This window comes from Acanthisitta chloris, unplaced genomic scaffold (assembly GCF_000695815.1).
Source record: "Acanthisitta chloris isolate BGI_N310 unplaced genomic scaffold, ASM69581v1 scaffold19891, whole genome shotgun sequence".
NCBI classification, from domain to species: domain Eukaryota; kingdom Metazoa; phylum Chordata; class Aves; order Passeriformes; family Acanthisittidae; genus Acanthisitta; species Acanthisitta chloris.
The window spans coordinates 1,914-15,100 of record NW_008654555.1 but is presented as its reverse complement, the minus strand read 5'-3'; the positions used below and the strand labels follow the sequence as shown (position 1 = coordinate 15,100).

Genomic DNA, 13,187 nt, shown 5'->3' with positions numbered 1-13,187 from the left:
TTGAGAAAAGGAAGAAACACCCACTCACACAGACGTGAGACACCAGCTGCAAACCTAGAGGGCAAGAGGGCAGGCATGTAAGGCCTCAGTGTCCACAGGAATGTATTAGGAGCTGGAAGAGGATGTCCTTTTATTGCAGCTAGAAGTGACTGATGACTAAGTTAATTTTGGCTTAGCTTAGGCAATTGGATATCACTGTCCTAGGATGCCCTTTCTAGTAGCTGGCAGGGCAGTTAAGGTGACCCATCTTCCTGCTTATGGAGTAAGGTAATTTTTTCAGGTAGCAGCAGTATAGGCTCTAGCCTTTCTAGCTGAAGCATATGCAGTTAAGTAAAAACTACTGTGTAAGCAGCACTGAGAAACAAAATAGCTATATAAGGGATAGACTATGTTTCTCTTGGGACATCCAAGCACCCCTGCTCAGATGATAACAATAGTCCTGCAACTCCCTGTTGCACTGACCTTCACTGGCCTCAGGGTAGTGCACACTCATCCCTTACGTACATGGAATTTAGGCAACCTGTGCTGCACTTGTGGTATTCTTCCAACAGCAAAATTAACCTTATAACATGTATCATGGTAATCTAGAAACCTGGAAGTTGAGGTGACCCTTAATATTAGAACTGACTTTGGTACTAGTGAAGCAACAGGCCAAGGGCTGAACTATGGGCTTTATTTTCCATAGCAGAAGAGGCAAAATCGGCAGTTGTTTCACAGCACCTTGCTCTAGCTGGCTTTTTCCTTTCAGGTTTGAGGGTTTCATACATTCATTGATTATAAAGTCTTTTTAATTCCAGACAGGTGGTGACGCTGACTTCAACCTCTCTTTGTTTCTAAGCTAGACCAGCTTGTTAAGTGCTGTTGCATAAACAATCAAGTACTTAGTAAGTCAAATGAAACTTTATTCCCATGAATTCCTATACCAACATCATGAAGTTCTTAGCTGAACAACTGATACATATGTACAGCTTAAGCAGCTGTGACTGAAAAAATTACTGCTTACATCAGCTTCAGAAGGTAAACTCTCAAAAATGCCACCAGCTTCTTGCTGTAGGTTCAGTGCTACATATCCTGCTTCTCTTGAAGCTTCAACTTTTGTATTAAAAACTGCAACCATGAGCTTTAAAAAATGAAAGCAAAGACAAATCTAAGAAATAGATTGAAGTATTCCACTGATGTGGACTTAAGTCCTCACCTTTTCACAACTATTACAAACATGTACAAATATACTATTTCTCTTAGCTAGACAATTTGAAAAGAAGGGGAAGTCTAACAACTCTTACAGCCTCACACCCTCCTACCTGAATTATTTAAACATTTGGTATAAATCCGTCCTACCTGAATTATTTAAACATTTGGTGTAAATCCCTTTCAAAGTATTGGCAATGCACAGTATTGCTGCCCTTAGTGTACCAGTCAATCAAGGTAAATTGGTGCAGTAAATACTGAAGCTTCTTCAGCCATGCCCTGCTTTAACTGCCTTTTCTCATGGTGTATGGAAAGGAAGATGAATGGTTCCTGCTGCACTCAAAGAGGGAGAAGAGTTTGTGGAACTGCAGCAAACAGCTCTCAAAGAGGCTGCAACAATGCAGGGAAGCAGCCATCTCCATTTGCAAGAGGCAGCAGGTATTGGGCTGATTTCATCTATATCTAGAGCTTTGTCCTGTTTCTGGGATCTGAGAGAGAAGCTGTAACATGCAAAACTAGGCTGTTCCAGTTCTGATGTTGTCAGTTGCTGACAAACATTGTTGTGATAAGCTGCTTATCTCTTTGTAGCTGTGATGATCTTGGAGAGTCAAAGGACACTTGTCTGTGCCCCCACAATGGTAGGCTGCACTTCCAGCACACAGACAACAGCCCTCAGTGAAACTCCTGGCCTGAGTCATGAATTGTGCTGTTCTGAGACCTGCTTTGCCTTACTCCAGGATAGGCAGTAGCTGCTTCTTACAAGGCAGAGCATGCTTGTACAAAGAACATCCTACTTCAAGAACAAAAGTGGCATCCAGAAATAGGTGTCATTGCATCATTTTAGGTAATACTGATTGACTGCATATTTAATCAAGTAACAGGACCAAGCTGCCATGCCCTCCAGGACTGAAGGTGATACAAACTATCCAGTCATATGAGCTTTTTCCACTCAGCTGAAGAGGCACTGCAAGTGGCAGGACTCCAACCCCAGTAAGCACATGCTGCACCAGAGACTACGGTGTCAGTTGTTTTAAGAACTCGGTTCTGGCTTTCCGCTCCTCTTCAGCTTACTGTCCTTCCAGCACATGGACTCATTCATGTCAAGGTGACCCAAACAGGAGCCTGCACAAACTTATAATTCTGCTGGCTCTGAGCACAGCTATTTCCAGCAGTGTCCCTTACGTTAAGCAGTGCTTAGTATACTGCAGCACTGCTTTAAAGGATATGGAAAATAATAAAATGCTGCATAGACTCATTAACATTGTTACTGGGCTTCTTAAAATTGCAGGCATATCTCAGGCTCTAATGTCATACAAGTACAAGGTTGGGGGTAAGGAGTTCCTGCTTTTATAAGCCCATTCACTAGAACACAGACACCACCTGCCATGACCTTGGCGAGTCACAGAGCAGAGGGAGCTGGAGAAGGGCAGAGGTCTAGCTGAGAGATATGTCCAAGTCACCCATAATGAGCTAGATTAGGCAAGACTAATGTTATTTTGAGTTAGACACCATTAACAACTGGAAAGGTCATCACCACAGCACAGATTTAAAACCAGTGCTTCGCCACAAATCACAGCCTACTGCTGCATGTTACATTAAACCCAACAGGTCAACATAAGTCTTTTTAGCACCATTACAGGTCAAGAAATACATTTATGACATGTAATGTACTTAGTGCATAATCTGCAAGGTGGAGATAGTTCTGCTTGTGCAGTTCAAGCAGCATGTCCACACCTCTATAAAATCACCTGAATTTAGAAGATTACAAATCCTAAGATGAAGTCGAGTTCCTAAAATTAGGTCACTGATTTGGCCCTGCTCAGACCATCATGTGATCTACGTGGTTTTGATCATTTATTTAAATGACCCTGAAACAATCTTTTGTTCTTTATCTGCTAGAAGGTATCAGTAAGAATCTATTTGTTTCATCATAAGTTTCCGGCTGTACTCGTAGGCAAGGAACAGTGCCCCATTGGCCACAAATGCACGGATCATGGTTGGTGTTAGTCCAGAATACAAGGCAAGTACACCTGGAAATGAAATCAGAGCCAGTTAGCAATTTATTAAATTGGCTGTCTGCATCAGCCACTGTGCATCTTACCTTTGAAGGATCCAAAGCCAAGTTGCTGCTTAGAGGAGCATGAACAGAGAACTGAACTCACTGGTGCAGCTGCTAACTACAATGTTACTGGATATAGGAGTATCTAGTGTTGTAGTAGGAGTTTCGCCATTTAAGTGCTTGTGTTAGAAGCTTACTTCAGGTATTTGGGTAGCCTTCAGAAGGCTACCTTGGTTATCTGAGATACAGTTCACAGCAGCTCTACCACAGCTGGCAAGGGGACAGAAAGAACAGCAGCACTATGCTAGAGCTCTGCCCTAAGTCAGACTCCAGTCCTGATGAGTATTTTCCCAGCAATGGGGCCAGGATTCATAACTGCTGCCATGTACATTCTTACACCATCTTCCAAAGTGCCTGACATAGGCCTCTTCCAGAGATGAAGTGCTGAGGTAGATGCCTCAAACTGCAGGCTGGCTAGGGCTGTTTGACAAATCAATCCTCAGCCTTAGATTAATTTCTAGAGGTGAAGAAAAATTCTGCACAGAAGTTACCCAGTTCCTTCAATTTTCACATATAGGTTTAGTCATGGGTAATGGAGCCTATTCCTTTATCTGCTTTTACTGCATACTGAGCCTTTGTTAGCTTTAAGTGAATTGTTTCCCAAACCAAGAGGCAGAGCAGATGTAGAAGGTCTCAATTTCTGCATTCCAAACTTTCCAGACTACATGAAGTATTAATATTTGTTTCCTAGAAACAGTTATTGTCTGCCTCTAATACATTATCACTGGACTAGATTTCTTAAGCAATTTTGGGTACTGGAGGGTATAGATTTCAGTCTGCAGCCCTATAGATTCAGTTGGTCTGTTTGCATACTCACCTTCAGTTCTCACAACAGTTACAAATGTTCCCATGAAGCCTGCCTGTTTTCCAGCCATCGAAAGAACCTGAATTCTAGATTTGACACAATCCACAGGATACACAGCAATCCACAGACAGCTGCCTCCAAAACCTCCACTTAGTAGCAAAGGAATGGGACCTAAAGTTAAGAAATAAGCTTTTATGCACATCACAATATTCACCAGCATAAACATAACATTATTTCATCTACAGAAGTCAAAGAGAATGGAGGAACCTGCTTATGACAAAAGAGCAGTTTCTGCTCCCCAATAAACCTGCAAGTTAATTTTAAGCCACTAGTAAATAACAAGACTAACTAGAAGCTCAAAGGTTATAGAGTGCCTCTTAGATTATTGGCCATGCTAAAAAAGCATAACTCAGAATTGTTTTGACTGTATTAACAAACTCCTTTAACACTTGTAATTACTTTGCAAGGCTAATTGTGAAATGGTTTAGAGTAACGTCATACAGTGTTACTAATCACCTATACAGAGATTTATTTGGTACATGGGAGTTATTTTGTGATCATTTTTTTCATGCTGCACCATGATTTTGTGTTTCACATCATATGTTTATAAACATTTTGTAACAAGTGAGGCCAGAATGCATGCAGCTGAAATCCTGACTCCCTGCAAGACAAAGTATTACTGTTCAGTCTTTCACTGAGAAACAGGCAATCTTTATTCTGGCATCACCTCATTTTTTTCATGTCTAATTTGCAATCTCAGTGTTCTCTTACTATATCATCGTGATTACATCTAATGGTCAGCATACATTTCAGCATACACTTGAACACACTGTTCAAGAGAATGCAGATAAATACTTTAAAACTGCTCTAAATGACTGCCAAAATGAAATAGTTTAGAGTTGTGTTCACTGTAGGGTCAGATATTTCAGCAGTTTTATACTGATAGCTCACTGTATTCATTCTCCATTTATAATACATCCTGCTTCATTGGAAAGTGGTCACTTCAATAATTCATTACTATATGTACCAAAATGCAGAGCACTGTATTTTTTATGTCCAGTTTCCTTCATTTTACATGTATTTTACAACATTACTATATCTTCAGGGAAGATACACCCCATGCCTTATGTCCCCCATGACATGCTAAAACCCACCTGGAGAAAGAGACACCATACCTAATTCATCTTTTGATCTCCCAGAGGCAAAGAATGTCCGGCTCAGTTCATACCCTCCAAAGAAGAAGAAATAGCCTGGGATTTCCCTCAGCAAAGTGCTTGACCAGCCACGGTAAAATCCAAGGGGACCATCCTTTTGAATAACACCCTTCACCACTGACCAAACTGTACTGAGAGAGAGGTTGATCCAGTTAGTGATGCTTAATAAACAGATAGTGAGAGGTTACAGAACAATAGGCAACTGCAGCAACAGTGAAGGGTTGGGCCCATTGTGCAAACAACAGAATTCAGGAAGGCTTAGAACAAGATCCTGCTTGGAGCCCTTCACTGGCATCCAGCCTTACAACTCTTCTCTGGCTAGCAGTGCCAAGTGTGTGTCACAAGTGTGACACGGAGCCACTACTGAATTTGAAGTAATAATACACATAAAAGGGTTTCAGAGATACTGGGCAGGGTGTATACTTACTTGTGTCCCTGGATTATCTTTCCTGACAACTGCATTTCATGCATGGCCTGCAGCCGGCACTTCACCAGCTCTGTGGGACAGAGGACAAGGGTGGCAAAGGCAGAGGCAAAGGAGCCTGCAGCAGCATTCTGCAGATCACTGCAAGAAAAATCAGAAGGTATTTGGGCACTGACCTTTAGTGCAAGTGGAGGCACAGCACCAGAAATCAGCTTCCTCAACCTGTACTCTAAATATCATCCAGAAAAACTGACACAGTCTTGGGGGAAAGAGACTCAAGGGAAAAGGGCAATTACTTGAACTAGAGAGAGGAAAAACCTAGCTCATACCATCTTCTTATACAACTCAAAGACATCCTTTTGACACCTGAAAAGATGTTGCAACCTCTACCCTTTTTGCTATACTTCAAGTGACTTCAGCAGAATAAACACTAAACAAAACTTCCCCTTCTTGGCTTTTATAAAGATTTCCATAGACTTGTTTTACTGAGCAATATTTGGTTACTAGTTACTCTCTCAAAGAGAATAAGAGCAATAATCACCTCCTATAGACAGATGTCAGTGTTTTCAGTTCACCTTACCAGTAGTATTAATAGAGGCTTTCAATGAAAGATGGTAGAAAACTGAAAGCAAGGCACAAGGGATCACCAATCTTTCTATGGATGTGCTGCCATGAATGCAACCATGTGAATCAGAGATAGTGCAGACAAACAAACCACATGACCAGCCAAGACAGCACTGTCATCTGCAATGACTCACAGGATTCCAAAACTGGGGCTTACTTGGTGGTGATTTTGCACATACCACAAATTCTGGGCTACTAAACTGCCAGGACTCAGAAGGCTGGTACCCCAGGGTCATGCTGCTTTATGATCCATTTTAAGCAAGCTCCTACAGACACTGCTGTGTTGGACAGGAGCTGCACAATAGCACAGAACAAGTGGAGCTTCCCTCTTCTTGCAGAGCTTGGGGAGTCAGCACAGCTGAGACTGACCTTGCTGCAGCACAGAAATTCTTTCCGTATGACAGAGATGTTTGCCCTGTGTCCAGCAGTTTTATACAGCTATAGTATCAGAGATTAAAACTACAACTTTTCACCTTGCAGAAGCACCACAGAACTAGAGTTGTGACATGAAGCAAAGCTCGTAGTATATTCTGATATGGCAGTGACAAGAACTGTCAAAGCAGAAGAAATCAGTCTATGGAGCAGCAACTGAAAATATGCAGTAAATAAATGGCACACAAAGCTGGGTGTAATGGGGAGCTAAAACTAAAGACAAAGCAAGGCAGTATAAGGCTGAGTCCTGCAGTCATTAAACTGTTAGCTAGAGCAAGGCTCTACAGTTGCATTTTGAAGAATTACAAACAAAATATGGAAGAGGTGCCTTCTTGCTACAGTTTCATAGGATGTTAAGGGGTTGGAATGGAACTTAGAGATCATCTAGTCCCAACCTCCCTTGCCGTGGGCAGGGAAACCACCCACTATGCATGAAAGAGTGCACAGAATTTTTCTTCCTTCAGGAGAGAAAAACCTCCAGGTATTATCAGACAAAAAGAACGGACACATGTACATGAAGGACTAGATTTAGCCCTAATTCAGATTTTTTCTACTTTTACCTGTTGATGTTTAATTCTACATGACAAAAATTCAACCAGACCTGCTGTCCAGGATTTGGTCCTTAATATAGTGAACCTCACTGCAGAAGTGATAAGCTTTGAATTCTGTTCAAGTTCCCCTTCAACTCAAAACACCCAGTTCAGTACTTTTTCTGGATGGGAGAGTTTTGATTACACATCACAGGAGCAAGAATCCTCTACTCTTACACTGCTGCTTTTACTATAGAACACATTTATCTTGATTTGTCAAAGAAAGTAACTTGCTGAAGATGACTAGTCACATACTGAGAAAGTCAAACTCAGATGAACAAGGATAACAGTTCTCTCAGTTTAGACTTGGGCATGAAAAAAAATATCAGTTTGGTTGTACTAAATGGGCATTTAAAGACAAATGGAATTTAGCATTTCTCTTTCCATGTTGTTGTCTCAGTTTAGAATTCAATATGGAATGAAATCATTCTGGTTGGACTAAACATATATTGAAAGAGAAATGGAATTTAGCATTTCTCTCTCCATTTGTTTTCTTTATGACTTATGCATCAGTGGCATATATTTCTTTAACTAGAAGCTGTCCTTGTAAATGTTTTCCAAGGCTTCACATACTGACCAGGCAAGCCACTCAAAGGTATGACTGAAAAGGTAACTTAAAACCAGAATATTATAGCTGGTTCTGAGAAAACTCAAACATAGGGAAAGGTAAGGGGTCTGTAAGCTGAGCAAACAGAAACCCCCTGATCTAAGAAAGAAATAAAAAAAAAAGGTGAAAACAGTTCTGTCTCAGCTAAGAGGTCTTAACTGTCAGAAAACATTGAGAAAGAATATAAGTAGAGAGAATTATATAATTTGTTATACTACAAATAAACTCTTCATGTTCCCCTGATAGCAGGCCTCAGTCTTAAGGAGAACATCTCTTAATGCCACCTTTAGATACTTGTCTTGCACTTAGGCAGCTACCCATGTTGTGTCAGATCTCAAATGCAGAATCATGGCCTCCCCAGCTACTTCCACTGCAGACAGACGTGACAGAGCCAGAACAAAGATATCAAAACAAAGCTGAATGTGGTCAACGTTATATCACTCTTTGAATGAACGGAGTTAGGACAGTATGAGAAGTGCTTTGCACACTGTGGCAAAGCACAAGGATGGAGAAGGTGCAGCTAATCTCAGCACTGCACACGAGAGGTACCTTGAGGAATATGTAACAGTAGGGCACAGTAAGACTGCTGGACCACTGACAGCTCTAATGTGATGCAGATGGACAAAAACCATCCTAGCTAGAAAGATCATAATCATTATGCCAGTCCACAAATCCATGACCTGTTAACACCTTGAATACTCTGCACAACTTCGGTCTCATCAGCTAAATCCCCAGACACATTAGCATTGCAAGTTTCAGGAAAAAGACAGTGATGACAGCTAAAGGAAAAGCTTCAGAGTTCTCATTGATTAGGAAGGCTGGGATTTTTCCATGGAAGAGAAGATTCAGGTGCGGAAGAGGGGCATAGAGCAATGGATAGAGGTCTACAAAATCCCAGGTAACATGGAGACAGTGGCTAAGGATCAACAGTTACAGAATTAATGACTATCACCTGCAGAGTTCCCTGCCAAAGTGTACTGCAGATGCAAGGTACTTAGAATAATCCAAAGGAGACTGGACAGGTGCTTCAAAAGATTCAAAGTCACTGGCTGGCTCACACAAAGATCAAGAAATCTTCTGAACATAGAACACAGCCTGGCAGAAGACTTGGGAAGTATTAAATACTTGATTCTCATTCTTTAGGCAATCACTTACTGCCGATGCCATAGACAACACACTAAGCAAAATCAGACCTTTCATCTAACCACCGCTACACATTCAGGATTTAAAAACATAAGTAAATTTTTTAAAGCAAGGCAGTATTAGAAAAGTGTCCTTTCCCCTTAGTATGTATCCCTGCAAGAAGAAAGACTACCATCCCTGCAAAATCAGAACAACCTAGATATCAAAGGAATACTAACTTTCAGGTGTTGCAACGCTCAGTCCCATTGGTAAAAACATTCCAGGCCTTGAATACTCCAGTTAAGCTGTGATCATCTAAACCAGCCAGCTGCAGTCACTCTGTAGTCACTGCAGCTGTAGTAGATGGGTCTGTTATGGTTAGACACCATATCCTCACACAAAGGCCTATATTCCAATACTACACTGTATACTGGCGGAGGGGACCCAGCACATCGCTTACACCCTGGGCAAGTAGCAGTGGTATGATTTTTTTATTTATTTACTTTAGAATACGAAACGATTTTTTTATTTATTTACTTTAGAATATGAAACAGATTTATTACTAACCTGAGCTTTGTCTTCCTGTCTACTCCAACAATTCTTCTCACGATTTGTTGGCAAAATCCATAGCACATGAACAGAACGGAGTTCTCAGCGATGTTGGCTAAAAGTGCTGGTGTGGTTCCCTTGTAGAAGCCTCGAAACCCCACTTGCTTATAGGTTTTCACAAAACAGTCAACAAGTCCTTTGTACATGCTGGGGAACGTCTGCATCTTCACCTTTGCAGTGTCAAAGGGCTGGCCAGTCACCACACATGCTGTCCCACCTAAGCAAGCAGTGCAAGTTAAGAGGGTGGCTGCAGGTTATCACAACTGCAACACCTATACACAAACACCAGTATTAGGAAAATCACGCAGAAAGCAAGGATGAATTAATTCTCTGCAGGAAAAGACAAGTGCACTGATTTTAGCACAATGGCATCAGTTGTCTGTGATCAATTTAGTTACCTTAAAAAAAATTCAGGCAAAGGAGCAGTTAACAGCATGATTCCTATTAAACATTTCTTCACTTCAGGAAAAGCAAGCATCTAAGTGAACTGGCTCACTTGCATAAATGGGTGCTGGATTAGAGAGGTATTGTTCTGCAATCAAGTCACTTGTGTCAATGAGTTAAGAACTCATTTTCCTTTGCTCATTAATGCAGTGGTTCAGAAGCTATCTGATTTTTACATTCCAATAATATCAAAAAACTAAAAGATTTGTAATCAAGTGAGACAAAGATTCCTCCAGGACAAGAGGAACACTGCTGAGAGTGCTAAAACCGATCATACATAATAAATTGATAACCAAAGACTCAAACCCTTTACTTCAAAACTCCAGATGACCCTTAAGTACGTTTATTTCCACATACTGGAAGAAAGTGCCGAGTATAAGCTGAAAAAGGACAAAAGGGCAAAGTTTCTCAACATGTTATCTTTTCCAAACTGAACTGCAAGGTCAATACCCTGAAAACTTGTGAGATATTTCCATCAATGTCACCAATAACCATTTTGCTCACAGTGCAGTGTCCTTTCACAAGATCTAACTCTAGTCAGTAGTCTGCAGAAAGAGCTAACATTATTACACTTTTTCAGTAAGAAACAGTGTACAGTGACAGCAATCTATTAGCAGCAGATACCTGACAGGAAGCACAAGATACGTGTACCTTATATAGGCTTTATGGTTTTGCCTTTTTAGCAAGAGAGAAGAACCATCCTAAAACAGAAGCTGATCTTTAACCAAAGCACAGTTGACATGCACATACCTTAAATTATCTCTAAATGCAGATAACAAAGTAACTGAAATGGAAACAGATGTGTGAGTCATATCATATCATAGAATCAGATCACAGAATTTTAGGGCTTGGATTGGACCTTACAGATCATCTAGTCCCAGCTACCCCTGCTATGGGCAGGGACACCTCCCTATTAGACCAGGTTGCTCAAGGCTTCATCCAACCTGGCTTTGAACACTGCCAGGGTTGGGGTAGCCACTACCTCCCTGGGCAGTCCAGTAAAGATTAGTTCTTTTTCTTTTAAGTGTGGGAAAGGGTAAGCAAGTGATTAACTGGTGTTATTTGCAATCCATTTTACTCTTGGCCAATACATGTTACACTGTTGTTGCTCCTCTGCAAAGAGGTACTTCAGGCCTTTAAGAGGAACTCAACATCTAGCTGCCATAAAACTTCATCTCAACCAGATGGACCATTAAAAGCTTCAGAGCAAATCATGCAAGGCAGCATGAAGAGCTGCCTGCTCTGGAAGGATAACCAAGGAGAAAAGTGGCCGGCTCAGACCAGTAACATCCATGCAAGCCTCAAACGAAAAGCAGAGCTGGCAAGGCTCAGCCCATGTAATTTGCAGGCAAGTCAGGTAGATATTAATCTACAGGACATATGCCAGGTTCCTGTAATAAAATAACGGCTGTTGGAAGACGCCTGGGGAAACCATGAATGGCCTTGGAAATGCAAAGCTGAAAAACTGGGAGTTGACAGTGAGGGGCTGTTCCAAAGAGACTGTCATTGGAGGTGGCCCAAAAAGCCTAGTAAACTACGGCAATGAACCTTCGTAAGCCTCAAGATAAAGACCAAAAGTCCCAGTTATTATCTAAAATATTTAAAAAATATAATTTTTCCAGCCAGCAGTAAAGAGTCAAAAAACACCCAACACAACTACAAAACAAAACAGAAAAAAAAGAAGTCAACTCTATTTGAACATTTAGACAAATGTGGTCCTAATAACATGGCAATGGTGGGGAGAACAGTTCTACTGCATCAAAAAAGTATTAGAGGTTGCTTAGATTATAGGCAAAGGACTATGACCCACAGACAGCTAAATGACTTATTTATTCTAGTTCAGAATTTACTTGCCCCAATATGCCATTACTTATCAGTTAGCTAAGACTGTATCTGGAGAGGAAGGTAAAACCAGGTTATGCATTTGCTGGAGGAACGAGTGGTTTGCTTACTTAAATACATTTTCTAAAGGGTGCAGAGACTGCCACACTGGACTTGTGCTATCTGTCACCCTTTGCTTTCTCTCTTCCACTCTGACAAATGACCTCAAATAACTACCATTGAAAGCACTTAATACCATTAATACTGACATATTCACAGCATTAACAGTGCCATAAAAGAACTGACTGTAATAGTTATTGTATGGGAAAGAAAAAAAAAAAACCACAAAATTTCCCAAACTGGTTACAACAGAAAATTAGACAGATCTTCCACCTTGTCTGTATAAACACTGTACACTTAGAAATGTCATAAAAACAATGTCCCTTAAGAATGTCCCTTTTCCTTAAAAACCACATCCCTCAGCCACAGACTTTACTGACATGGCAATATTAGTGAGACAATGCAACCATTTCCATATAACTGGTCCAGCAAAATTTTACAGCACAGACTAGACTGAAGTGGAAATCAATTAAGTGAATTCATCATCAGTTCTACTACTGAGCTTCCCAGTGTTTAAAGATTCACACCAGGATGTTGTCTACCCTTCAGATAGCTTCTTGTCCGTTTCAATGAGAGTGTGTTCCTGTGACAAAAGCAGTACCTCACAATAACTTCACTCCAAAACACTACTTGTGACTGACTCTCAAACTCATGTAAGCATGAGAACTTAAACCTCCCTACAGAAAATAATTAGTCTAAAGTTAGGGGTTACACCTTCACTGCGTGGCAGGGGTTTCACCAGGGAGGAGCAGTAGTGACAACACTGGCTGAGGTCAGTTGCTTCACCTCCATATCCTTAAAATACAGACAGTGAGGCTTTTTGTCAAGGGCATCAAAACTGCCTCCCAGAAATTTTGTGCAATTGAGTTCTCTCCAGGATTACCTGCGGCTCCTGCTGTGAGGTCAATAGCAGCCTGAACAGCAGAGTTGATCCTCATGCTTCACACTTGTTTATCAGTTACTTCAGAGCAAAGTCTCTGTTTCGTGGTAGGTATGGGGATACTTGTCTCCTGGGGGAAGAGAAAGACGAAACATGCACAACTCATGATAACTCTTGATAGGCAAAAG

The 13,187-nt window shown here is 41.1% G+C and overlaps 1 protein-coding gene across 1 annotated transcript; it reads right to left on the bottom strand.

Moving 5' to 3' along the window:
• Positions 1 to 3,093: 3,093 nt before the first annotated feature.
• Positions 3,094 to 13,120, bottom strand: LOC103810662 (mitochondrial ornithine transporter 1-like). The gene is made up of 6 exons (XM_009083575.1): positions 13,003 to 13,120; positions 9,693 to 9,951; positions 5,754 to 5,891; positions 5,288 to 5,457; positions 4,125 to 4,283; positions 3,094 to 3,218 (listed from the first exon to the last, which is right to left on the bottom strand). Exons 1-6 carry the CDS (start codon positions 13,055 to 13,057, stop codon positions 3,094 to 3,096), a joined length of 906 nt encoding a protein of 301 aa, XP_009081823.1. The 5' UTR covers positions 13,058 to 13,120.
• Positions 13,121 to 13,187: the final 67 nt, after the last annotated feature.

Bases quoted from the DNA above. Each gene is read 5' to 3' on its own strand.
- LOC103810662 (XM_009083575.1), bottom strand. From the start codon at position 13,057: ATGAGGATCAACTCTGCTGTTCAGGCTGCTATTGACCTCACAGCAGGA. The intron at 4,284-5,287 runs GTATGGTGTCTC...TCTTAACTTTAG, and splicing joins GAGATCAAAAGATGAATTAG to GTCCCATTCCTTTGCTACTA. The intron at 3,219-4,124 runs GTGAGTATGCAA...TTTCATTTCCAG, and splicing joins AACTGTTGTGAGAACTGAAG to GTGTACTTGCCTTGTATTCT.